The 27,958-nt window shown below is 40.2% G+C and overlaps 2 protein-coding genes across 2 annotated transcripts in view; one reads left to right on the top strand and one right to left on the bottom strand.

The window, feature by feature from the left end:
* pex14 (peroxisomal biogenesis factor 14) overlaps window positions 1–6,316 on the bottom strand; it is a 115,452-nt gene extending 109,136 nt beyond the window's left edge. Inside the window, exon 1 of the mRNA XM_014145823.3 lies at window positions 6,028–6,316. Within this exon, the coding sequence (XP_014001298.1) occupies window positions 6,028–6,063 (36 nt within the window). The 5' untranslated portion in view covers window positions 6,064–6,316. The remainder of the gene's footprint in view (window positions 1–6,027) is intronic.
* Window positions 6,317–6,623: 307 nt separating this feature from the next.
* dffa (DNA fragmentation factor, alpha polypeptide) lies at window positions 6,624–27,870 on the top strand. The gene is made up of 6 exons (XM_014145824.3): window positions 6,624–6,905; window positions 22,556–22,714; window positions 23,040–23,197; window positions 23,456–23,651; window positions 23,933–24,060; window positions 25,166–27,870. The coding sequence occupies exons 1-6, from the start codon at window positions 6,812–6,814 to the stop codon at window positions 25,376–25,378; spliced, it is 948 nt and encodes a 315-aa protein (XP_014001299.1). The 5' UTR covers window positions 6,624–6,811; the 3' UTR covers window positions 25,379–27,870.
* The last annotated feature ends 88 nt before the right edge of the window (window positions 27,871–27,958 follow it).

The following is a 27,958-nucleotide window of genomic DNA, read 5'->3' as shown; positions in this document are numbered from 1 at the left end:
ACGCAAGTGTCTCGTGGTTGAGTAACATCAAATACGCTCCTTGAGTGACAGGGTAGGACTGGTCTGTGGCTAGGTCTGTGTGGAAAGTGGCACGGAGAGAAAGAGCGGAGAGAGATGACTCAAGTAGCGAAGTAAACTATGAAAATTTACACATGGCTTATCACATTTAACAAACATTCAAATACCGGTATAGAAGTAAATATCATAAAATACGGTATACCGCCCAGCCCTACTGCACAGAGATGTTTTCTAATAATGGTATTGAAAACAATAAGACTGCCATGTTCAAATGAATCATTTCAGTCACTAGTCCAATTCTCCATCAAAGTCTTGGGCTTGTAGGACATTGGAGTATTGCACCATTGGAATAGCCCTCTCAGAGAGCTGGCATGTATTAGACTATTCAAGGGGAGTTGGGTTGAAGCATTTTAGGTTGATAAGAAGGTAAAACTTATAAACAATCATCTCTAGCCGGCTTCCACACTGTACCCTGCCCTGAACCTTAGAGACTGCTAATGTAATAGTTTAGCTTCTGTCCCTCTCCTCGCCCCTACCTGGGCTCGAACCAGGGACCCTCTGCACACATCAACAACTACCTACCACGAAGCATCGTTACCTATCGCTCCACAAAAGCCGCGGCCCTTGCAGAGCAAGGGAAACAACTACTTCAAGGTCTCAGAGCGAGTGATGTCACCGATTGAAACGCTATTAGCGCGCACCCCGCTAACTAGCTAGCCATTTCACACCGGTTACAATAAACTATGTACATAGAGTCGTTGATCGGTCACTTTAATAATGTTTACACACTGTTTTACCCACCACTATATGAACAGTACCAGACAAAAGTTTGGACACCTACTCATTCACAGGTTTATCTTTATTTTTACTATTTTCTACATTGCAAAATAATAGTGAAGACATCACAACTACGAAATAACACGATATGGAATCATTTAGTAACCAAAAAAAAGTGTTAAACTATCAAAATATATTTGATGACAGCTTTGCACACTCCTGGCATTTTCTCAAGCAGCTTCACCTGGAATGCTTTTCCAACAGTCTTTTTAGGAGTTCTCACATATGCTGAGCACTTGTTGGCTGTTTTTCCTTCACTCTGCGGTCCAACTCATCCCAAACCATCTCAATTGGGTTGAGGTCAGGTGATTGTGTAGGCCAGGTCATCTGATGCAACACTCCATCACTCTCCTTCTTGGTCAAATACCACTTACACATCCTGGATGTGTTGGGTCATTGTCCTGTTAAAACAAATGATAGTCCCACTAAGCGCAAACCAGATGGGAGGACGTATTGCTGCAGAATGCTAAGGTAGTCATGCAGGTTAAGTGTGCCTTGAATTCTAAATAAATCACTGACAGGGTCACCAGCAAAGCACCTCCATGCTTCACAGTGGGAACCACATGCGGAGATCATCCGTTCACCTACTCTGCATCTCACAAAGACACAGTGTTTGGAACAAAAAATCTCCAATTTGGACTCATCAGACCAAAGGACAGATTTCCACCGGTCTAATGTCCATAGCTCATGTTTCTTGGTAGCAATTCGACCATGAAAGCCTGATTCACGCCGTCTCCTCTGAACAGTTGATGTTGAGATGTGTCTGTTACTTGAACTCTGAAGCATTTATTTGGGCTGCAATCTGCAGTTAACTCTAATGAACATATCCTCTGCAGCAGAGGTATTTCTGGGTCTTCCTTTCCTGTGGCGGTCCTCATGAGAGCCAGTTTCATCATAGCGCTTGATGGTTTTTGCAACTGCACTTGAAGAAACATTGAAAGTTCTTGACATTTTCCGGATTGACTGACCTTCACGTCTTAAAGTAATGATGGACTGTCGTTTCTCTTTGCTTACTTGAGCTGTTCTTGTCATAATATGGACTTGGTCTTTTACCAAATAGGGATATCTTCTGTATATCACCCCTACATTGTCACAACACAAGCGATTGACTCAAATGCATTAAGAAGGAAATAAATTCCACAAATTAGCTTAACAAGGCACACCTGTTAATTGAAACGCATTCCAGGTGACTACCTCATGAAGCTGGTTGAGAAATGCCAAGAGTGTGCAAAGCTGTCAAAGGCAAAGGGTGGCTACTTTGAAGAATCTCAAATATAAAATATATTTTGATTTGTTTAACAGTTTTTTGGTTACTGCATGATTACATATGGGTTATTTCATAGTTGATGTCTTCACAATTATTCTACAACATAGAAAATAGTAAAAAAAATTGAAAAACCCTGGAATGAATAGGTGTGTCCAAATGGTACTGATATACTGTATTTTAGTCTTGGCTCATCCTATATGTACACACCTTTTCTATTCATATACTGTCCATACAGTCTATACACACCATTCACATACAGTACATATATATTTATTTATATTCCGGATTTTGACATCACTCGTTCGGATAGGTCTTAATTTCTTGTTATTTTTCTACCTTTGGATAATGTGTGTATTGTTATTGTATTTCTCGATATTGCTGCATTGTTGGAGCTAGAAACATAAGCATTTCCCTGCACCTGCGATAACATCTGCAAAACTGTGTACGCAACCAATAAACTTTGATTGGAATTGCTTTCATAGAGGACTATTTTGAATTGTGAGGATGAACACACAATTTGTTTTCGTCATGAGCAAAAGTTATTGGTTTTCTACCCAAAGTTGCAAATCCATTTTATAAACACAGGAGACCAGGAAACTGGATAAAAGAGTGGGCAGTATAGCAGGAACAGCTCAATTTAGCGATCAAAACTTGATACTATCACACTGTATAATGGGAAATAAGGTGAATGACTTCATTGACTAACATCTCTGAACAGGGAAAAGGACCCTAACCATCACCACATTTAAGGGAAATGCATTAGGCCATATGGTATGAAGAAACAATACTCCAAGCCACTGCTTCATACTACTTGTCAGACAGAGACAACTCCTATTGTATACTAGTCTTGGGATGGGATTAGTGTAGAGTTTGGGTGGGGGGGGGGGGGGGGGGGTGGGGGGGGTGTGTGGGTGGCATTTGACCATTTTTGGGAATTCATGTCTTAATAATTTATGGATGTTGGGTACTATATTTGTTGACTACCATATCAATCCTTTAAATTATAAATGGCCAATTTGGGTGCAATCAATTTGCTTAATTTCTAAAAGATCAAACTATATTTCAACAACACACTTAATCAATGTGATTTCTAGCTGGGCAAGTGGGAGTGCGGTGGATGCTCATCTATTCGTTTGCTTATCTATCACTGATCAGAAATATTTAGCATGCTATAACGTAGCCTAAATCAAGTGTAGGCCAATAAGTTTGCTCGATCGCGTATAGGCAACTCCAAAATCCTGCGGATGGTGGGAAATATCAACAAGACTAAAATGTGTTAGAAAATTATAGCAATCTATACTTTCAATCTTTACCTTGATGAAAATACTCTTGATGTAAGACCCTACACCACAAAGCAGAGTGAGGGTAGGAAAGAGGTTGACCGATTATGATTTTTCAACGCCGTTACCGATTATTGGAGGACCAAAAAAAGCCGATACCGATTAAATCGTACGATTTTTATATATATTTGTAATAATGACAATTACAACAATACTGAATGAACAACGAACACTTTTATTTTAATGTAATATAATACATAAATAAAATCTATTTAGTCTCAAATAAATAATGAAACATGTTCAATTTGGTTTAAATAATGCAAAAACAAAGTGTTGGAGAAGAAATTAAAAGTGTAATATGTGCCATGTAAAAAAGCTCATGTTTAAGTTCCTTGCTCAGAACATATGAAAGCTGGTATTTCAATATTCCCAATTCTTCAATATTCTCAGTTAAGAAGTTTTAGGTTGTAGTTATTATAGGAATTATGACGCGTCGACTATTTCTCTCTATACCATTTGTATTTCATATAACTTTCACTACTGGATGTTCTTATAGGCACTTTAGTACTGCCAGCCTAATCTCGGGAGTTGATAGGCTTGAAGTCAAAAACAGTACTGTGCTTCAAGCATTGCTAAGAGCTGCTGGCAAACGCAGTCAAGTGCTGTTTGAATGAATGCTTACGAGCCTGCTGCTGCCTACCGCCGCTCAGTCAGACTGCTCTATCAAATATCAAATCATAGACTTAATTATAATAAACACAGAAATACGAGGCTTTGGTCATTAATATGGTCAAATACAGAAACTATCATTTTGAAAACAAAACATTTATTCTTTCAGTGAAATACGGAACCGTTCCGTATTTTATCGAACGTGTGGCAACCCAAGTCTAAATACTGCTGTTACATTGTACAACCTTCAATGTTATGTCATAGTTATGTAAAATTCTGGCAAATTAGTTCACAACGAGCCAGGCGGCATAAACTGTTGCATATTCCCTGACTCTGCTTGCACTGAACGCAAGTGACACAATTTCTCTAGTTAATATTGCCTGCTAACATGAATTTCTTTAAACTAAATATGCAGGTTTAAAAATATATACTTCTGTGTATTGATTTTAAGAAAGGCATTGATGTTTATGGTTAGGTATATTTGTGCAAAGATTGTGCTTTTTTTCAGCAATGCGCTTTTGTTAAATCATCACCCATTTGGCGAAGTTGAAGTAGGCTGTGAATCAATGATAAATTAACAGGCACCGCATTGATTATATGCAACGCAGGACAAGCTAGTTAACCTAGTAATATCATCAACCATGTGTAGTTAACTAGTGATTATGTGAAGATTGACTGTTTTTTTATAACATACGTTTAATGCTTGCTAGCAACTTACCTTGGCTCCTTGCAACCTACTGGGTCCTTTTGACGCTGCACTCGCGTAAAAGGCAGTCAGCCTGCAACGCAGTTTCCTCGTGGATTGCAATGTAATTGGCCATAATCGGCGTCCAAAAAGGCAGACTACCGATTGTTATGAAAACTAGAAATCGGCCCTAATTAATTGGCCATTCCGATTAATCGGTCGACCTCTAGCAGGAAAGAGATGAAACGTGGATCAAAAAGGCAAGGGCTTGCCTTGGGTTCTCTTTCAACATATCGCTTTTTTTATATGACAGGGGTTCCACACGTTGTCGTGACACAAGTTGTGTGGGAAAAATTTGATTTGTATTTTATATTTCCATTATATTCTTAGCCTTTGTGTGTTGACTGTGATCAGGTTAGCGTAAGTCTGTCATGTCTATTTAATTAACAAAATAACTATTGATTTCATGTGCATATGCCATTCTATTCTTTTGAAAATACATTTTATTTGTCGTATGTTTCTTAGGACCTGCCTAAATGAATTAATAATGGGTATTTTGGTTATGGTGTATATTCAATGGCTTTATTAAAATAGTCCACCCACATGGGACTACATCTCCTCCCAGCATGTGCATGGAGATATAAAATGCTTATCCTGGCAAGACTGTGGTAAATGAATTGGACTCAAAAAAAATAACATTGACCATTATACATTTTTTACAGGCAACATACCGTAAAGTCTGTCTGTAAAGGGTATACGTGTGTATTTTTTATTTGAAAGATTATTTCTCGCTGATATGAAAGATAAGGGGCATGTCAACATATGTTTAGAAAACCGGTTTGAAAGCTTTGACTATTTGCGTTCTAAAACAGGTCGAAATTGTAGTTCGCATGGGGCCAAACGTGGGAAAATGTAAACGCTGAAAACCCTACATATGGAGAAGGGTTTTCGAGCGCTATTACTTCGCTAACTAGAGCATTGACATTTGCGATTCTCGTTGAACTATTACCTACCTAGACACCATGATAGCTACATGACTTTCACATGTATAGAAAGTATGGGTAGTTTCGTGGCCTTCACCTGTCAACACAGAAACATTGAAACTTTTTCGAGCTAGCAAGCTACTAACGTTAGCTAGCAGCAACTAACGTTAGCTGTCTAGCTTAATCATAGCTAATTCATAGGTTCAAGCAAATGTAATTCATAGGTTCAAGGAAGTGCAATATGCAACTACAAACCATTATATAAGGTATGAAAGTATAAATAGAGACCTGTGTTTGCGGATCAGGTTGTTCAGAAGATGCCATCTTTCCCAGCCTACTCCTCGTCTAATCGATTAATTCGGGAACGATTGCTTAGGCCTGAATAAGGACGACTACTAAAACTCGGACATTATGTTTTTATTTTTATTTCGTTCTTTCTATTATGTTGAGGCAATATAGTATATATTATTTTCTAATTATATATGTATAAATCAGTGGAGATTGCTGAGGGAGGACAGCTCATGATAATGGCTGGAACGGAGCCAATGAAATGGCATCAAACTATGTATTTGATACTATAAAAATGTTTTACAAATGTTTTTGATACTATTCTACTCATTCCTCTCCAGCCATTACCACGAGCCCGTCCTCCCCAATTAAGGTGCCACCAACCTCCTGTGATAAATATATATTTTTCCTTATTCAACTTTGTTCAAAATCAGGTCCGTTTGACTTTAAATAGCAAAACCCTACATTTCCCATGAGGGCTTAGTTCCAAGCTCAAGACTTCCGTTTTTGCGGATATGTCAAGAAGGTGCATACCGTAAACGACTCTTAGGTTAGGTTTGGTTTAGATATATTTTTAAAATATATTTTATTTTAAATGAATTTTATTTTAAATGCATTTATTTGTTGTTACTTTTCAAAATCAGACCTTTGACTTTAAATCGCATAACACTACATTTCCTATGACATCATGTCAGGACTTCCGTGTTCGCGTTTGAATCTGCCAAGAAGGTGCATGCGGTAAACATCCGTAAGGTTATTTAACTTTCGGCATAACAAAATAGTGATGTCTGAACTAAAACCTTGTAAGGTGTGTAATTTTACGCGACAACAATCATACGGTTTGGTTGTTCCTTCTTTGGACCAACTAAAGATTAAAGGTACGCTAATGAATGTTGTAAACAGCTGTCTAGCCAACTACAACTAGCAAAGTTAGCTAGCTAAGGTTAGATAACTAACTTTTCTGTAGCTAACTGTGCGTGTGTTTGGACAGTTTTGGTAGCTACTATATATAGTATTCCTGATGAGTTGTGAGCATGCATTCCTCCTTAATGAAGACAAGTAACTAACTACGTGTCATATAAATAAAACCCAAATGCAGAATACATTTTGCTAGCCTAGCGCCAGGTAGATATCTGTATGTAGCAGCATACGTTGCCACTGTATCAGCTGTTAAATCATATACTGTTTACAGTATCTATTATTCGTTCATTGGGAAATCAACTGGCAGTCAACTATGATCTCTAATCTTCGTGAATCATCACTACATTCTGAAAACTGTATGAGCAACATTGTTCTCTGTGTGCTCTACATATTCGACTTGTACAAACTTGATTGAATTAGATATGGCACCTCAGCAGACCGAGGTAAAATTTGTTGTATATTGGATATTCGATGTATATCTGTTTTCTCTAGTCAATGGCTATTGAACCAACCATGCCATGACTGTGAAGATAGTATATTCGGAATCAGGGGTGGATGGATAACGATCCATACTTTTTTTTCTTGTTCGTTTTTTGGGATATCGCCAAGGTTCTATATGATAAGGAATATTTTCTAAGTAAGAGAACATGAAACCATTTATTTTTTTTTATTTTTTTTTTTACATTTAACCGGTTCTCTTGAGATGAAAATATTTTACTTTCAGATATGAATTTCCACAATTATGTTTGTTCTTAAAATTATGTATTTTATTAAAACGGAAATAAAGTATATAGCCTGAATTATCTTGAGAAAATTATATTTTAAAGTTACATTTTTAAATCATACAAATAGGAAAATGTGTCTCTAAAATAATGTTCATTTAAGTTCTGGGCCCATACATGTTAAAGGGAAAACATTATTTTTTTAAACTTCATATTCATCATCTCCAGCACCACCCCAACATCAACATCCAATGACATTGGTGTGCACCATGTGCTTTTAACCAGTTACAAGTAGGCATTGCCTACTAATTGTCTGCTAATTGGTTGATGTCATTGGAAGCACTTGTCTTCCTCTATTTTTTTTACTACAAAACATAGAAATGTGCGATTTTAACTTATGTTGATGTTAGGGGGGTGCTGGAGATGATAAACATTAAGTTGAACAATTTAGAAATGTCCCTTTTTTATATAATTTTTTATTTCACTTTTATTTTACCAGATAGGCCATTTGAGAACAAGTTCTCATTTATAACTGCGACCTGGCCAAGATAAAGCAAAGCAGTGCAACACAAACAACAGAGTTACACATGGAATAAAAAATGTACAGTCAATAACACAATAGAAAAAAAGTCTATATACAGTGTGTGCAAATGGCGTGAGGAGGTAAGGCAATAAATAGGCCATAGTAGCGAAGTACTTACAATTTAGCAAATTAACACTGGAGTGATAGATGTGCAAGTAGAAATACTGGTGTGCAGAAGAAAGTAAATAAAAACAATATGGAGATGAGGTAGGTAGATTGGATGGGCTATTTACAGATGGGCTGTGTACAGCTGCAGCGATCGGTTAGCTGCTCAGATAGCTGATGTTTAACCTCTATGGGCTAGGTGGGACGCTTGCGTCCCACCTACTCAACAGCCAGTTGAATCCTGTGGCGCGTTATTCAAATACCTTAGATATGCTATTACTTCAATTTTTAAAAAATATGACTATTTTACACCATTTTAAAGATAAGACTCTCGTTAATCTAACCACACTGTTCGATTTCAAAAAGGCTTTACAATGAAAGCAAAACATTAGATTATGTCAGCAGAGTACCCAGCCAGAAATAATCAGACACCCATTTTTCAAGCTAGCATATGTCACATAAACCCAAACCACAGCTAAATGTAGCACTAACCTTTGATGATCTTCATCAGATGACGACCCTAGGACATTATGTTATACAATACATGCATGTTTTGTTCAATCAAGTTCATATTTATATCAAAAACCAGCTTTTTACATTAGCATGTGACTAGCATTCCCACCGAACACTGCCGGTGAATTTACTAAATTACTCACGATAAACGTTCACAAAAAGCATAACAATTATTTTAAGAATTATAGATACAGAACTCCTCTATGCACTCGATATGTCCGATTTTAAAATAGCTTTTCGGTGAAAGCACATTTTGCAATATTCTCAGTAGATAGCCCGGCATCACAGGGCTAGCTATTTAGACACCCAGCAAGTTTAGCACTCATCAAAGTCAGATTTACTATAAGAAAAATGTTATTACCTTTGTTGTCTTCGTCAGAATGCACTCCCAGGACTTCTACTTCAATAACAAATGTTGGTTTGGTCCAAAATAATCCATCGTTATATCCAAACAGCGGCGTTTTGTTTGTGCGTTCTAGACACTATCCTAAAGGGTAAATAAGGGTGGCGAGCATGGCGCAATTCGTGACAAAAAAATTCTAAATATTCCATTACCGTACTTCGAAGCATGTCAACCGCTGTTTAAAATAGATTTTTATGCCATTTTTCTCATAAAAAAGCGATAATATTCCGACCGGGAATCTGCTTTTAGGTAAACAGACAAAGGAAAAGAAAGCATTCGGTCGAAGCGGGCACGCGCCTAAGCCCATAGTACTCTGAGTGGCCACTTGCCAAAAGCGATAAAGTGTTTCAGCCAGAGCCTGCCTCGATATCGTTCAGCTTTTTCCCGGGCTCTGAGACCCTATGGAAGCTGTAGGAAGTGTCACGTTATTGCACAGATCCTGAGTCTTCAATAAAAAGAGCCAAGATGAAACACTACTTCTCAGACAGGCCACTTCCTGCTTGAAATCTTCTCAGTTTTTGGCCTGCCATATGAGTTCTGTTATAGTCACAGACACCATTCAAACAGTTTTAGAAACTTTAGGGTGTTTTCTATCCAAAGCCAATAATTATATGCATATTCTAGTTACTGGGCAGGAGTAGTAACCAGATTAAATCGGTACTTTTTTTATCCAGCCGTGTCTATACTGCCCCCTAGCCCTAACAGGTTAAAGTTATTGAGGGAGATATGTCTCCAACTTCAGCGATTTTGCAATTCTTTCCAGTCATTGGCAGCAGAGAACTGGAAGGAAAGGCAGCCAAAGGAGGTGTTGGCTTTGGGGATGACCAGTGAGATATACCTGCTGGAGCGCGTACTACAGGTGGGTGATGTTATCGTGACCAGTGAGCTGAGATAAGGCGGAGCTTTACCTAGCATAGACTTGTAGATGACCTGGAGCCAGTGGGTTTGGCGACGAATATGTAGCGAGGGCCAGCCAACTAGAGCATACAGGTCGCAGTGGTGGGTGGTATAAGGCGCTTTGGTAACAAAACGGTTGGCACTGTGATAGACTGCATCCAATTTGCTGAGTAGAGTATTGGAAGCTATTTTGTAGATGACATCGCTGATGTCGACGATCGGTAGGATAGTCAGTTTTACTAGGGTAAGTTTGGCGGCGTGAGTGAAGGAGGCGTTGTTGCGAAATTGGAAGCCAATTCAAGATTTAATTTTGGATTGGAGATGTTTAATATGAGTCTAGAATGAGAGTTTACAGTCTAGCCAGACACATAGGAATTTGTAGTTGTCCACATATTCTAAGTCAGAACCGTCCAGAGTAGTGATGCTAGTCGGGCGGGCGGGTGCGGGCAGCGATCGGTTGAAGAGCATGCATTTAGTTTTACTAGCTTTTAAGAGCAGTTTGAGGCCACAGGAGTGTTGTATGGCATTGAAACTCGTTTGGAGGTTTGTTAACACAGTGTCCAAAGAAGGGCCAGATGTATACAGAATGGTGTCGTCTGTAGTGGTGGATCAAGGAATCACCCGCAGCAAGAGCGACATCGTTGATATATACAGAGAAAAGAGTCTGCCCGAGAATTGAACCCTGTGGTACCCCAATAGTGACTGCCAGAGATCCGGACAACAGGCCCTCCGATTTGACACACTGAACACTATCTGAGAAGTAGTTTGTGAACCAGGCGAGGCAGTCATTTGAGAAACCAAGGCTGTTAAGTCTGCCAATAAGAATACGGTGATTGACAGTGTCGAAAGCCTTGGCCAGGTCGATGAAGACGACTACACAGTACTGTCTCGGAAACCGAATTGCACAGCGGAGAAGGTACGGTGGGGTTCGAAATGGTCACTGATCTGTTTGTTAACTTGGCTTTCGAAGACTTTAGAAAGACAGGGCAGGATGGGTTTGGGTCTAGAGTGTCACCCCCTTTGAAGAGGGGGATGACCGCGGCAGCTTTCCAATCTTTAGGAATCTCGGACGATACGAAAGCGAGGTTGAACAGACTGGTAATAGGGGTTGCAACATTGGAGTCGGATAATTTTAGAAAGAGAGGGTACAGATTTTCAAGCCCAGCTGATTTGTACGAGTCCAGGTTTTGCAGCTCTTTCAGAACATCTGCTATCTGGATTTGGGTGAAGGAGAAGCTGGGGAGGCTTGGGCAAGTAGCTGCGGGGGAGGTGGAGCTGTTGGGGTAGCCAGGAGGTAAGCATGGCCAGCCGTAGAGAAATGCTTATTGAAAGTATCGATTATCGTGGATTTATTGGTGGTGACAGTGTTTCCTAGCCTCAGTGCAGTGGGCAGCTGGGAGGAGGTGCTCTTATTCTCCATGGACTTTACAGTGTCCCAAAACTTTTTGGAGTTAGAGCTACAGGATGCAAATTTCTGTTTGAAAAACCTAGCCTTTGCTTTCCTAACTGACTGCGTATATTGGTTCCTGACTTCCCTGAAAAGTTGCATATCACGGGGACTATTCGATGCTAGTACAGGAAGTTTTTGTGCTGGTCAAGGGCAGTCGGATATGGATTGAACCAAGGGCTATATCTGTTCTTAGTTCTACATTTTTTGAAAGGGGCATGCTTATTTAAGATGGTGAGGAAATTACTTTTAAAGAACGCCCAGGCATTCTCTACTGATGGGATGAGGTCAATATCCTTCCAGGATACCCGGGTCAGGTCGATTAGAAAGGCTTGCTCGCAGAAGTGTTTTAGGGAGCATTTGACAGTGATGAGGGGTGGTCGTTTGACTGCGGACTCATAACGGATGCAGGCAATGAGGCAGGGATCGCTGAGATCCTGATTGAAAACAGCAGAGGTGTATTTGAAGGGCAAGTTGGTCAGGATAATATCTATTAGGGTGCCCATGTTTACGGATTTAGAGTTGTACCTGGTGGGTTCCTTGATAATTTGTGTGAGATTGAGGGTATCTAGTTTAGATTGTTGGACTGCTGGGTTGTTAAGCATATCCCAGTTTAGGTCACCTAACAGAACGAACTCTGAAGATAGGTGGGGGGGGGGGGGCAATCAATTCACATATGGTGTCCAGGGCACAGCTGGGAGCTAAGGGGGGTCTATAACAAGTGGCAACATTGAGAGACTTATTTCTGAAGAGATGGATTTTTAAAATTAGAAGCTCGAACTGTTTGGGCATAGACCTGGAAAGTATGACAGAGCTTTGCAGGTTATCTCTACAGTAGATTGCAACTCCTCCCCCTTTGGCAGTTCCATCTTGATGGAAAATGTTGTAGTTGGGGATGGAAATCTCAGAATTTTTGGTGGCCTTCCTAAGCCAGGATTCAGATACAACAAGGACATCAGGGTTGGCGGAGTGTGCTAAAGCAGTGAGTAAAACAAACTTAGGGAGCAGGCTTCTGATGTTAACATGCATGAAACCAAGGCTTTTATGGTTACCTATCTTAATGTCATTGAGTAACGATAAGAGAGGTTGCGTCTCTGGATGCACTAGTTATGTTGGGTGAGGTCACTGCATGTGTGGGAGGTGGGACAAAGGAGGTATCTGAGGCATGTTGAGTGGGACTAGGGGCTCCGCAGTAAACTAAAACAATGATAACTATCCTAAACAACAGTTTACAAGGCATATTGATATTAGAGAGAGACATAAAGCAATCACAGGTGTTGATTGGGAGAGCTAGCTAAGACAACAAGAGGAAGAGAGAACAACGTCAGTTAAATGAAATAATTTGTATTTGTAACTCTCTTTGTGAATTGTAGTATGTCATTTATACAACATTTTAAGAAAAAACTGTTTATCAACTAATCCACATTTCTTCTTAAAGAACCTTGTAAGAGTCTGCTGACTAACACAGGCTTCAAGCTTCCTTTTTAACCTGTTGGGGCTAGGGGGCAGTATTTTCACGGCTGGATAAAAAAACGTACCCGATTTAATCTGGTTACTAATCCTACCCAGTAACTAGAATATGCATATACTTATTATATATGGATAGAAAACACCCTAAAGTTTCTAAAACTGTTTGAATGGTGTCTGTGAGTATAACAGAACTCATTTGGCAGGTAAAACCCTGAGACATTTTCTGACAGGAAGTGGATACCTGATGTGTTGAATTACCTTTAAGCCTATGCCATTGAAACACACAGGGGTTGACTAATGTTTTGGCACTTCCTATTGCTTCCACTAGATGTCACCAGCCTTTACAAAGTGTTTTGAGTCTTTTACTGTGAGATCTGACCGAACAAGAGCCATGGAACGGTGATGGCCGATTAGACTCTGGCGCGCGAGTTCATGTTGGGTACCCTCGTTCCAATACGTTATAAAAGAGAATGCATTCGTCCACCTTGAATATTATTCATGTTCTGGTTAAAAAAGGCCCTAATGATTTATGCTATACAACGTTTGACATGTTTGAACGAACGTAAATATATTTTTTCCCCTCGTTCATGAAGTGAAGTCCGGCGGGCTTAGATCATGTGCTAACAAGACGGAGATTTTTGGACATAAATGATGAGCTTTTTTGAACAAAACTACATTCGTTATGGACCTGTGATACCTGGAAGTGACATCTGATGAAGAGAATCAAAGGTAATGGATTATTTACATAGTATTTTCGATTTTAGATCTCCCCAACATGGCGGCTAGTCTGTATCGCAATGCGTATTTTTCTGGGCGCAGTGCTCAGATTATTGCAAAGTGTGATTTCCCAGTAAGGTTATTTTTAAATCTGGCAAGTTGATTGCGTTCAAGAGATGTAAATCTATAATTCTTTAAATCACAATATAATATTTTACCAATGTTTTCTAATTTTAATTATTTAATTTGTGGTGCTGACTTGACTGCCGGTTATTGGAGGGAAACGATTTCCTCAACATCAATGCCATAGTAAAACACTGTTTTTGGATATAAATATGAACTTGATAGAACTAAAAATGCATGCATTGTCTAACATAATGTCCTAGGAGTGTCATCTGATGGAGATTGTAAAAGGTTAGTGCATCATTTTAGCTGGTTTTATGGTTTTGGTGACCCTGTCTTTGAATTGACAAAACATTACACACAGCTATTGTCAATGTACTCTCCTAACATAATCTAACTTTATGCTTTTGCCGTAAAACCTTTTTGAAATCGGACAACGTGGTTAGATTAAGGAGATGTTTATCTTTCAAAGGGTGTAAGATAGTTGTATGTTTGAAAAATTTGAATTTTGACATTTATTTGGTTTCAAATTTGCCGCTCTTGAAATGCACCTGCTGTTGATGGAGTGCACCACGGGGGGGACGCTAGCGTCCCACCTAGCCCATAGAGGTTAAGTATTTTTTTGCAGGTAATCGCCATAAAGCCTACCAGTATGCAAATTAGGCAGTCAAATGAACGACTATCTTACCGATACGATTCGGTAGGCTACTGACGAGACACTAAAATAGCAACCAAAAAACAGCATTGTTTGTGGAAAGGTTGTGGAAAGAAAGGCAAAGATCATAGACCATAGCTATGATTGTAGCTGCTTGTCCTTGTTTTGGGGCAGCACTGGACTTAGCCCTGGACAGTACTGGCCCTGTCCTCTCATTAGTGCTCGGCCTGTGGTGCTCTGCTGAGAGATGAGCTTTCAGAGGCATCATCAACTATCTACACACAACAAATATCCCTCAATAAAATACGTACAAACTTTACAGGTGAAACTCTGGTATAGGATCTGCTTTAGAACAGAAGACCCTGGATCTCCCCGGATTCTCCCTCCTCCCCTGATTCAGAATATATCATTTCCATAGTCATGGCACGCCATTTATATAAGAGCTATTGAAGATTGAAATCCTAAATCTAACTTTTTTAAATATTTTATTTAATAAAAACATTGTGGATTGTTTTCCATCCATCCCTGATTCAGAATATACCATCTTCATAACCATGGAATGCTTGGTTCAATAGCTAGTGACGAGAGAACCGAATATCCAATATAAAACACATTTTACCTCGAACCTCTACGGGACATCCCTTAAATTCCTAAAATGCTACTCACTAGGCGTGGTGCTCTCTTAACAAAGCTCACATCCCTGGCCTGGACACAAGATCTAGAATACTACTAAACTAGTATAATCATGTGTTTTGTGGAAATACATACAGTGCCTTCAGAAAGTATACACTCCTTGACCTTTTCCACATTTTGTTGTGTTACAGCCTGATTTTAAAATGGATTAAGTTGAGATTTTGGGTCACAGTACAATAATAGTGTTTAATATGATTTTTGAATGACTACCTCATCTCTGTACCAGACACATACAATTATCTGTAAGGTCCCTCAGTCGAGCAGTGTGTTTCAACCACAAAGACCAGGGATCTTTTCCAAAGCCTCGCAAAGAAGGGCACCGATTGGTAGATGGGGGATTTTTTATTTTTATTTTTTAAAGACATTGAACATCCCTTTCAGCATGAGTGACGTTATTAATTAAACTTTGGATGTTGTATGTATACACCCGGTCACTATAAAGATACATGCATCCTTCCTAACTCACTTGCCGGAGACGAAGGAAAACTGCTCAAGGATTTCACCATGAGGCCAATGGTGACTTTAAAACCGATACAGAGTTTAATAGCTGTGATGGGATGAATCAACAACATTGTAGTTAGGTTAGTATTGTAGACTAATTGACAGAGTGAAAAAAGGGAAGCTTGTAAAGATATTCCAAAACATGCATCCTGTTTTGAATACAAAGCATTATTTTTGAGTCAAACACATCACTGAGTACCACTTCATATTTTCAAGCATGGGGGTGGCTACATCGTTATCAAATCAAATGTATTTATATAGCCCTTCTTACATCAGCTGATATCTCAAAGTGCTGTACAGAAACCCAGCCTAAAACCCCAAACAGCATGCAGTGCAGGTGTAGAAGCACGGTGGCTAGGAAAAACTCCCTAGAAAGGCCAAAACCTAGGAAGAAACCTAGAGAGGAACCAGGCTATGAGAGGTGGCCAGTCCTCTTCTGGCTGTGCCGGGTGGAGATTATAACAGAACATGGCCAAGATGTTCAAATGTTCATAAATGGCCAGCATGGTCAAATAATAATAATCACAGTAGTTGTTGAGGGTGCAACAGGTCAGCACCTCAGGAGTAAATGTCAGTTGGCTTTTCGTAGCCGATCATTGAGAGTATCTCTACCGCTCCTGCTGTGAAACAGCAGGTCTGGGACAGGTAGCAAGTCCGGTGAACAGGTCAGGGTTCCATAGCCGCAGGCAGGATAGTTGAAACTGGAGCAGCAGCACGGCCAGGTGGACTGGGGACAACAAGGACTCATCATGCCAGGTAGTCCTGAGGCATGGTCCTAGGGCTCAGGCCCTATGAGAGAGAAGGAAAGAAAGAGGCTATAACCCCACCCACTTTGCCAAAGCACAGCCCCCACACCACTGGAGGGATATCTTCAACCACCAACTTACCATCCTGAGACAAGGCCGAGTATAGCCCACAAAGATCTCCGCCACGGCACAACCCAAGGGGGGGCGCCAACCCAGACAGGAAGACCACATCAGTGACTCAACCCACTCAAGTGACGCACCACTCCTAGGGACGGCATGGAAGAGCACCAGTAAGCCAGTGACTCAGCCCCTGTAATAGGGTTAGAGGCAGAGAATCCCAGTGGAGAGAGGGGAACCGGCCAGGCAGAGACAGCAAGGGCGGTTCGTTGAGACAACTGTACAACCATCAAGATTAATTGTCAGATTCAACAGAAGATCTCTTTGTTTCTTGGGACCTAGAACAAGCATCTCTGTTTTGTTTAAAAGTAGAACGTTTGCAGCCATCCACTTCCTTATGTCTGAAACACAGGATTCCAGCGAGGGCAATTTTGGGGCTTCACCATGTTTCATCGAAATGTACAGCTGTGTGTCATCCGCAAAGCAGTGAAAGTTAACATTATGTTTTCGAATGACATCCCCAAGAGGTAAAATATATAGTGAAAACAATAGTGGTCCTAAAACGGAACCTTGAGGAACACTGACATTTACAGTTGATTTGTCAGAGGACAAACCATCCACAGAGACAAACTGATATCTTTCCGACAGATAAGATCTAAACCAGGCCAGAACTTGTCCGTGTAGACCAATTTGGGTTTCCAATCTCTCCAAAAGAATGTGGTGATCGATGGTATCAAAAGCACTAAGGTCTAGGAGCATGAGGACAGATGCAGAGCCTCGGTCTGACGCCATTAAAAGGTCATTTACCACCTTCACAAGTGCAGTCTCAGTGCTATGATGGGGTCTAAAACCAGACTGAAGCATTTCGTATACATTGTTTGTCTTCAGGAAGGCAGGGAGTTGCTGCGCAACAGCTTTTTCATTTTTTTTGAGAGGAATGGGAGATTCGATATACGCCGATTTTAGTTTTTTATATTTTCTGGGTCAAGGTTTGGCTTTTTCTAGAGAGGCTTTATTACTGCCACTTTTAGTGAGTTTGGTACACATCCGGTGGATAGAGTGCAGTTTATTATGTTCAACATAGGAGGGCCAAGCACAGGAAGCAGCTCTCAGTAGTTTAGTTGGAATAGGGTCCAGTATGCTGCTTGACGGTTTAGAGGCCATGACTATTTTCATCAACGTGTCAAGAGATATAGTACTAAAACACTTGAGTGTCTCCCTTGATCCTAGGACCTGGCAGAGTTGTGCAGACTCAGGACAACTGAGCTTTGGAGGAATACGCAGATTTAACGAGGAGTCCGTAATTTGCTTTCTTATGATCATGATCTTTTCCTCAAAGAAGTTCATGAATTTATTACTGCTGAAGTGAAAGCCATCCTCTCTTGGGGAATGCTGCTTTTCAGTTAGCTTTGCGACAGTATCAAAAATACATTTTGGATTGTTCTTATTTTCCTCAGTTAAGTTGGAAAAATAGGATGATCGGGCAGCAGTGAGGGCTCTTCAATACTGCACGGTACTGGCTTTCCAAGCTAGTCGGAAGACTTCCAGTTTGGTGTGGCGCCATTTCCGTTCCAATTTTCTGGAAGCTTGCTTCAGAGCTCGGGTATTTTCTGTATACCAGGGAGCTAGTTTCTTATGACAAATGTTTTTAGTTTTTATGGGTGCGACTGCATCTAGGGTATTGCGCAAGGTTAAATTGAGTTCCTCAGTTAGGTGGTTAAATGATTTTTGTCCTCTGGTGTCCTTGGGTAGGCAGAGAGAGTCTGGAAGGGCATCTAGGAATCTTTGGGTTGTCTGAGAATTTATAGCACGACTTTTGATGATCCTTGGTTGGGGTCTGAGCAGATTTGTTGCGATTGCAAACGTAATAAAATGGTGGTCCGATAGTCCAGGATTATGAGGAAAAACATTAAGATCCACAACATTTATTCCATGGGACAAAACTAGGTCCAGAGTATGACTGTGGCAGTGAGTAGGTCCGGAGACATGTTGGACAAAAAACCCACTGAGTTGATGATGGCTCCGAAAGCCTTTTGGAGTCAGTGTGAATATTAACCTCTATGGGCTAGGTGGGACGCAAGCGTCCCACCCGTGGTGCACTCCATCAACAGCAGGTGCATTTCAAGAGCGGCAAATTTGAATCCAAATAAATGTCAAAATTCAAATTTTTAACTATTTTACACCCTTTGAAAGATAAACATCTCCTTAATCTAACCACGTTTTACGATTTCAAAAAGGTTTTACGGCGAAAGCATAAATTTAGAGTATGTTAGGACAGTACATTTACAAGAGTTGTGTGTAATGTTTTGTCAATTCAAAGACAGGGTCACCAAAACCATAAAACCAGCTAAAATGATGCACTAACCTTTTACAATCTCCATCAGATGACACTCCTAGGACATTATGTTAGACAATGCATGCATTTTTAGTTCTATCAAGTTCATATTTATATCCAAAAACAGCGTTTTACTATGGCATTGATGTTGAGGAAATCGTTTCCCTCCAATAACCGGCAGTCAAGTCAGCACCACAAATTAAATAATTAAAATTAGAAAACATTGGTAAAATATTATATTGTGATTTAAAGAATTATAGATTTACATCTCTTGAACGCAATCAACTTGCCAGATTTAAAAATAACCTTACTGGGAAATCACACTTTGCAATAATCTGAGCACTGCGCCCAGAAAAATACGCGTTGCGATACAGACTAGCCGCCATGTTGGGGAGATCTAAAATCAAAAATACTATGTAAATAATCCATTACCTTTGATTCTCTTCATCAGATGTCACTTCCAGGTATCACAGGTCCATAACGAATGTAGTTTTGTTCAAAAAAGCTCATCATTTATGTCCAAAAATCTCCGTCTTGTTAGCACATGATCTAAGCCCGCCGGACTTCACTTCATGAACGAGGGGAAAAAATATATTTACGTTCGTTCAAACATGTCAAACGTTGTATAGCATAAATCATTAGGGCCTTTTTTAACCAGAACATGAATAATATTCAAGGTGGACGAATGCATTCTCTTTTATAACGTATTGGAACGAGGGTACCCAACATGAACTCGCGCGCCAGGTGTCTAATGGGCCATCATCGTTCCATGGCTCTTGTTCGGTCAGATCTCCCTCCAGAACACTCAAAACACTTTGTAAAGGCTGGTGACATCTAGTGGAAGCAATAGGAAGTGCCAACATATTCCTCAGCCCCTGTGTTTTTCAATGGCATAGGTTTAAAGGTAATACAACACATCAGGTATCCACTTCCTGTCAGAAAATGTCTCAGGGTTTTGCCTGCCAAATGAGTTCTGTTATACTCACAGACACCATTCAAACAGTTTTAGAAACTTTAGAGTGTTTTCTATCCATATATAATAAGTATATGCATATTCTAGTTACTGGGTAGGATTAGTAACCAGATTAAATCGGGTACATTTTTTTATCCAGCCGTGCAAATACTGCCCCCTAGCCCTAACAGGTTTTAAAGTCACCAAAAATTGGAATATTATCTGCTATGACTACAAGGTCCGATAGGAATTCAGGGAACTCAGTGAGGAACGCTGTATATGGCCCAGGAGGCCTGTAAACAGTAGCTATAAAAAGTGATTGAGTAGGCTGCATAGATTTCATGACTAGAAGCTCAAAAGACGAAAACGTCGTTTTTATTTTTATTTTTTATTTTTTTTTTTATCGAAATTTGCTATCGTAAATGTTAGCAACACCTCCGCCTTTGCGGGATGCGCGGGGGATATGGTCACTAGTGTAACCAGGAGGTGAGGCCTCATTTAACACAGTAAATTCATCAGGCTTAAGCCATGTTTCAGTCAGGACAATCACATCAAGATTATGATCAGTGATTAGTTCATTGACTCTAACTGCCTTGGAAGTGAGGGATCTAACATTAAGTAGCCCTATTTTGAGATGTGAGGTATCACAATCTCTTTCAATAATGGCAGGAATGGAGGAGGTCTTTATTCTAGTGAGATTGCTAAGGCGAACACCGCCATGTTTAGTTTTGCCCAACCTAGGTCGAGGCACAGACACGGTCTCAATGGGGATAGCTGAGCTGACTTCACTGACTGCTAGTGGCAGACTCCACTAAGCTGGCAGGCTGGCTAACAGCCTGCTGCCTGGCCTGCACCCTATTTCATTGTGGAGCTAGGGGAGTTAGAGCCCTGTCTGTTCGTTATGGGTATGCTTGTCATTGAAAAGGACTAGGGAGTTTTTTAGGATAAAAATAAACGGAATAGAGCTAATCACAAGCAAAATCCTAGAGGAAAACCTGGCTGTCTGCTTTTCAACATATACTAGGAGACAACTTCACCTTTCAGCAGGACCATAACCTAAAACACAAGGTCAAATATACACTGGAGTTGCTTCAGACGACATTTAATGTTCCTGTGTGGTCTGGTTACAGTTTTAGCTTAAATCGACTTGAAAATCTATGGCAGACTTGACAATGGCTGTCTAGCAATGATCAACAACCAATCTGACAGAGCACAGGTCCCCTGTGGCTCAGTTGGTAGAGCATGGTGTTTGCAACACCAGGGTGTGGGTTCAATTCCCACGGGGGACCAGTACCGGGGGAAAAAAGAAAAAATGTATGAAATGTATGCATTCACTACTGTAAGTCGCTCTGGATAAGAGCGTCTGCTAAATGACTAAAATGTTAAATTGTATTTACTTCGCCACCATAGCTTGAAGAATGTTTTTATGAATAATGTGCAAATGTTGTACAATCCAGGTGTGCAAAGCTCTTAGAGATGTACCTAGAAAAGTCTCTCAGCTGTAATCGCTGCCAAAGGTGATTCTAACATGTATTCACTCATGGATTTGAATACTTATGTAAATTAGGTATTTCTGTATTAGATTTTTCAATACATTTGCAACAGTTTCTAAAAACATGGTTTCACTTTGTCATTATGGGGTATTGTGTGTAGATGGGTGAGAAACAAATATATTTAATCAATTTGGAATTCCGGATGTAACACAACAAAATGAGGAATAAGTCAAATGGTATGAATACTTTCTGAATGCACTGTAGCTAGATAATAATGCAAGTAGTAAGTACTGTACCAAACTAACAGTGATATTAATAGGGGCGGCAGGTAGCCTATTGGTTAGAGCATTGGGCCAGTAACTGGTTGCTAGATCGAATCCCCAAGCTGAAAAGGTATAAATCTGTCGTTCTGCCCCTGAACAAGGCAGTTAACCCACTGTTCCTAGGCCGTCATTGTAAGTAAGAATTTGTTCTTAACTTACTTGCCTCGTTAAATAAAGGTTAATAAAAAAATCAACTGGGTGTAAACTCTGATCGCCGGTCTGCAAAAAGTAGAAAATTGACGGGCAAAAAGAAAACGTTGGTAAACTGCGTTTACCCTCCGCTACACCACTGGAAACGACAAATGAAGCTAGCGACACACTCTAGGCATATTACACTTCAGTGAGCATGCAGCAATGCGAAGTGCAATGTTCCACTTAACTGTCTCTCAGCCACAAATGGTGCCCTGCTTCTGCATTCATCCCTGTCATCAGCAACATACCACTAGATCAGGTGCTTCTGATATCAATAAGCTAGCAAAGGTTAGCTTAAAGGGCTATGGGTTGCAGGGAATCCCCCCCGGGGTAGGTTTTGCCTACTGTGACTTTTGTCATCACACTATCATATGTTTTCTGACCATTTTTATTCATGAAGTGCTCATGACAGTCATACAGGTGGTACAATCAGGGTGTCAAGGCTAAATACTGCAACGCATATAGATGTCATAACATTATTACATTTATCATTTCTAAGTTATGAATGATGCATGCTATGAAGCTCTTGTTATGGTGGCAAGTTCAACTAAAGTGTTAGTAATCATTCATTCCATATACATGTTTATGTACCTGTACTTTTCTGTAATTCTACCTCCCAGGAAGCGAATCTCTTGGGTTTAGCCCAAGTACCTCCGTCTCTGTGGTATTAGAAGATGATGGGACAATAGTTGAAGATGAGGCCTATTTCTTGTGCTTACCTACAAACACAAAGTTTATGCTCTTGCATGAAAAAGAGACGTGGGCCCCACTACGAAGAAGTAAGCTTTTTATGTTCTGTCAATGCAAATTTGTATTGTCATATTAGGCTATAGTCATTGTTTAAGCCTACTATTGTGTGATCAGTCATTTTGCGGTTTCTAAGTGTATCTATCTGCAGTTTGAGTCAACCTCTTGGGAAAGCACATCCTCTGACATTCTATGCCTATATTCTAAGAGTATGTTTGTTTTTTTGCTTGTTTTTTGGGCTAACTAGTTAAAGACCAAACTCTGTTCTTTGATTACGTGGCATTGGTCATCTGTCTTAGCTCTCCCAGGTTGCATTCCCGTACTAACGCATAGTGATTTTCTACCATGCTACTATAGTTGATGGCGGCACAGCTTGGATGACCAGGGAGTCTGTGAATCTTGAGAGCGATGCTGTGGACAGCTCAATCAGTGGCATCGAGCCCTGGTTCTACCTGGCCCAGCAACTCAAGAAGGACCTGGCCAGCATCATACTGATGTCGGAGGCAGATTTACAAGTAGGGTAACTTCAATAACATTTCCACCTCCATCTCCCCTCTCACATTTAAATGTATGAATATAGAATATCTTGTTAAAGTTAGGTCCTATTCCATCAGATAAAAACAACATTTATGGCTACAGCAGGTATGGTATAAATATTGTGTATACTACTTCAATATAAAGCCCCCTTAGCATTATGTTTATGTGCTTGAGGATAGCTGTATGTGTAATAGCTATGTAATAGCGAGAATAACTATACATGTTGCGTGTTCCAGACCCTAGTGGACGTGCCTTGTTTAGAGCTGGCCTCAGCCCTGGGCTTCCCGGAGAGGAAGGCGCTGAATCTCCAGGACACTCTACAGAGAGTGTTGGACCGAAGGGAGGAAGAGCGACAGTCCAAGGAATTGCTCCAGCTCTACCTCAAGGCAGTGGAGAGAGAAGACAGTCAAGAGGCAGAGCCTAGAAATGACGGTGAGACCGCTATCAGGAATAAAATGGGATCAATCTGTTAGAAGATCCACCTATGTGAGTGGAAATGCCATTTGGAGGGGGCGAAGTCAGGGAAGGTATTCTAACTTCACCTCAAAAGTTGTGGTAGTTTATGTAAAAGCCGTGTGTGGCTTTTTTGTCACTAGATGGAGCCATTCTTTAAGCAATAGACAACTAGCCCTGAAATATTGCCTCTAAACCTCTGGCTCAGCCAAATTGTGTTGTGAGAGAGATCATGTTCTACCATAACCCATGTCTCACAGGGTCAGGTGATGTGGATGTGACAGACGGGCTGGCGGTGGATTCGGCATCAGGATTCATGTCCAGAACGCTGATGGTCCTCAAGGGTAAAACAAGCCCTGAGACCAGGCTCTCCAATGAGGAGCTGCAGGTATGTCACAAAAACCAACGGCTAAACGCTGCATTTGGTTATACAGTATCATATTAATAGACTAATGTGGACTCCTCTCCTTGTCTACTCGCTCCTTGTCTACTCTCCTTCATCTGCATTGATATGAAAGGGCATGCATTGTGAAAACAAAGTCCCTGGTAGGTATCCACAGTATTACAGTGATATGTCCTAAGTTATTCAGTTTAGTGCACAGAAAAAAACGAACAGGAGAGAAATACTTTCCAATATTGAGATGCACTGGATTGCGTCCCAATTCTCCCGAAAGGGTTATCTTCTCCCCACGTATTTTAAAGCCTTGGATTAGTGTAAGCATTGGCTAGAGGGAGTTTGTTACACAGCTCCTTCCCTTTTAAATCCATGAAGGGAAGTGAACAAACGCACAGTTAAGGTAGAAGGGTAGAGAATTTGGACGCATGAAATGGTTTCCTTTCCACCACATGAGGGAAATGGGAAGGCTAGAACTACAGTATATGTGAGAATTTCTATATTCTGTCCACTGGGTGGCACTATCCATCTGCACTCTTGTTTTCAGTATACACAGCATGTGAAAATGGACTGCCTAAGTACATCTTTTATCAAGCTGTTAACTCTATCACCAAACAAAACTACATAAAAAATGTGTGCCTGTAAATATGCCAAGTAATCCTGACAACAAAAAATCAGTTTAGAGCAGTTCTAATAAGATCACTGTATACCAAGGAATTGCATTTCTTATATTGAATACCATTTTTGTCCCAACTGTAACTGTTTGAAATCCAATATCAAGGGCTTTTCACACCACTAAGTATAGTCTGAGCCTCTTATCTCCCAAGTCAATTATCTTTGAAAACAATATCAATTAAATTGAACAGAATGAATGTAAGAACATTTACTTATTAAGTCTCGGCATTATATTTTTCCAATGTGGTCCATTGACATTCATCAACCATGAGCAACTAATGCAAATCTCTGCCATGTCTATACAGCGCAGAGACTATCCTATCCCCCATCTCTGCACTTTTTTCTTTCTCAGAATAGATTGCGGTTCCGATTTTTAGCTGTATACAACATGAAATAAACCAAACCAAAATGTTGTCAACTGCAGATGGTGGTGAACAAAGGTGCACGGGCCATGGAGCAAGTCCTGGGCTGGGACTCTGAGAGGACATTGGCGCTGCTGCAGGCATGCGAGGAGCAACTGAGCAGGCGGCTCCAGCAGGTTCAGGCCATGCAGTACCTCCGTAGCCACACACAACAACAGGCCAGCACGCAGCCCTCAGACAAGAGCCAAGCCACACAAGCCAAGCGCAGCAAGTAAGGAGTAGGGGGAAGTTGCCCCTACACGCTGATCTTGGGTGAGTTTAGCGTTTTCCCACTTATGGTTAGGATTAGGGAAGGGGAAACTGATCCTAAATCTGTACCTAGGGAAACTTCACCCCGGAGCCAGCTAATAATACCCCTCTGTCTCTGACCACAGAACACACACTATCTGCCTTAAGACTGAGACGATAAGTCACTTTGGTATTGATATATGCCGCCCTCCGTAAGTATTTGGACGGTAAAGCATTTTTTCTTGAAATCGAACAATGACCATGAGGTTAAAGTGCACACTGTGAGCTGTAACTTGAGGGTATTTATCTATATCGGGTGAACCATGTAGAAATTCCGTCACTTTTTCTACATGGTCCCCCCCATTTTAGAGGACCAAAAGTATTGGGACAAATTCCCTTATTTGTGCGTTAAAGTATTTGGTCCCATATTTGTAGCACACAATGACTACATCAAGATTGGGACTACAAATATGTTGGATAATCCTGACTGAATTGTGAATAATGATGAGTGTGAAAGTTACAGATGCAAAAATATCATGCCCCCAAGGCATACTAACCTCTCACCATTATAATAACAGGGGAGGTTAGCATTTTATATCATACCCCCAAAGCATACTAACCTCTCACCATTATAATAACAGGGGAGGTAAAAAAAAAAATGGGGGGGGGGGGTGTGTGATATTTGTGCGTCTAACTTTCTCACTCATCATTGTTCACGTTTCATTCAGGATTATCCATAATCATGGTAGCATCCACATTAATGTAAAAGTGTTAGAAATTCAGAAACAAATTGTGTTTTTATTTACAATAAAAATGACTCAAGTGACACAATACATTATTTACCATTCATTTCTAATGGGCACAAAATAATCTGAAACACTACCAAAGCAAATGCATCCAACAAGTTTGTAGAGTCGATGTAATTATTGCGTGCTAGGAATATGGGACCGAATACTAAACTTTTGACTACTTTAATAAACATATAAGTGAATGTGTCGTAATACTTTTGGTTCCCTAAAATCGGGGGACTATGTACAAAAAGTGCTGTAATTTCTAAACGGTTCACCCGATATGGATGAAAATAACCCCAAATTAAATCTGACAGTCTGCACTTTACCTCATAGTAATTGCTTGATTTCAAGTCCAAACTTTGAGTATAGAGCCAAAATAAGAATAAATGCTTCACTGTCCCAATAATTATGGAGGGCACTGTATATCGCCTCCTGGTATCAATAAATGCTCATAAACGCTGACATTATTTGCCAAATGGATTGGTGCCCCTTTTGTGAGTAAACCACATGATGGCTATCTCTTTAGGGACATTAAGTAGAAGTGTTATTAGCATAGGTAGATGTTAATGACAGAACAATTAGGGATGGACCAACTGTGTGACCCTTTTGATATGTTGTCTTGGTCTACTTCTCCGGTACTTTACCTACTCAGGAGAAAAGTGTGACACAATACCTGATTCTTGCCCCTGGAAGCTGTAACAAAATTATGGTTGATGTTAACTTAAATTGTAAGCAAATACCTTGGACAATCCATTTGTGGTCAAAGATTGGTAACCCAGTGATCTGTTGACATTATATTTAATCCTATTTTCCTGAAGATTTAAAATGAGAGCTAATCATTCCATTCCTGTCAATTTTGTATACTGAATCATTGATATGCCTCCTAAAACCTTGCCAAATACTTAGCCTATTTCTTCGGCCTACTTTGCTTTCCCTTTTAGTTAATTCCTCTTTTTTTTTACTGCTCTGCATGTTATTAACCAATATACATAAAATATAACTTAGAATTGATTCTTTTTGGGAAACAACCAGAATTGGTTTATCTATCTGTACTTAAACCCTGTATATTTAGGAATGTTAATGTAAGAAAGGATATCAGATTTGATATGTAATTGTGATGTAAGCGTGCATCCGTGCAGTGTGGGCCCATGTCAGCTATCTGGTTGTATTGACAGGACATCCTTGTTAATAGGACAGACTTAAAGGGCTGTAACATCACATTTGAAACCAATTGTTTACAACAAGGACATGGGGGCAGCAAGGAGGCACATGTCATGACAATGAGATGTCAACAGAAAAGTGTATTCAAGGCATTTATGGTGACAAACGGATGGGGAAACATGTTATCTTCACCTGTATTATGATGTGATTATTGTACTCCACGTGAATATTAATTGAAATGCTCTTAAGTCCGTTACGCACTCGTTATTGCTTCCAATGTTCCTTGAAAGAAAAAGGTGTGTTCGGTTTGAAATGGTGCATCTTGGGAGCCCTCTGTATGAAATGAATGAACATGTACGTACTGTACATATATTTTATCATTGAGCCACAGAGTTGTGTAATCAAAGTTTTGCATTGTGATTCATGAGGCTTTTTTTTTTATGGAACTGTTTAAAATGGAACTGACGTGGCAAGCGGAGTGTGTTAAAAGTATGACAGCTTTTCTACAATAAAGCGCACAATCCTAACATCACTGTGTTTTCATTCACAACTTTTTCATTTACTCCTTGTTATTTTTCCCAGTGTATATAAAAATGAGCTTCCCATCCATGGACA

The sequence above is a fragment of the Salmo salar genome, chromosome 15 (genome assembly GCF_965601325.2).
Source record: "Salmo salar chromosome 15, fSalSal1, whole genome shotgun sequence".
Taxonomy (NCBI): Eukaryota; Metazoa; Chordata; class Actinopteri; order Salmoniformes; family Salmonidae; genus Salmo; species Salmo salar.
The sequence above is the reverse complement of the archived record's forward strand: the minus strand, read 5'-3'. Positions and strand labels throughout refer to the sequence as shown.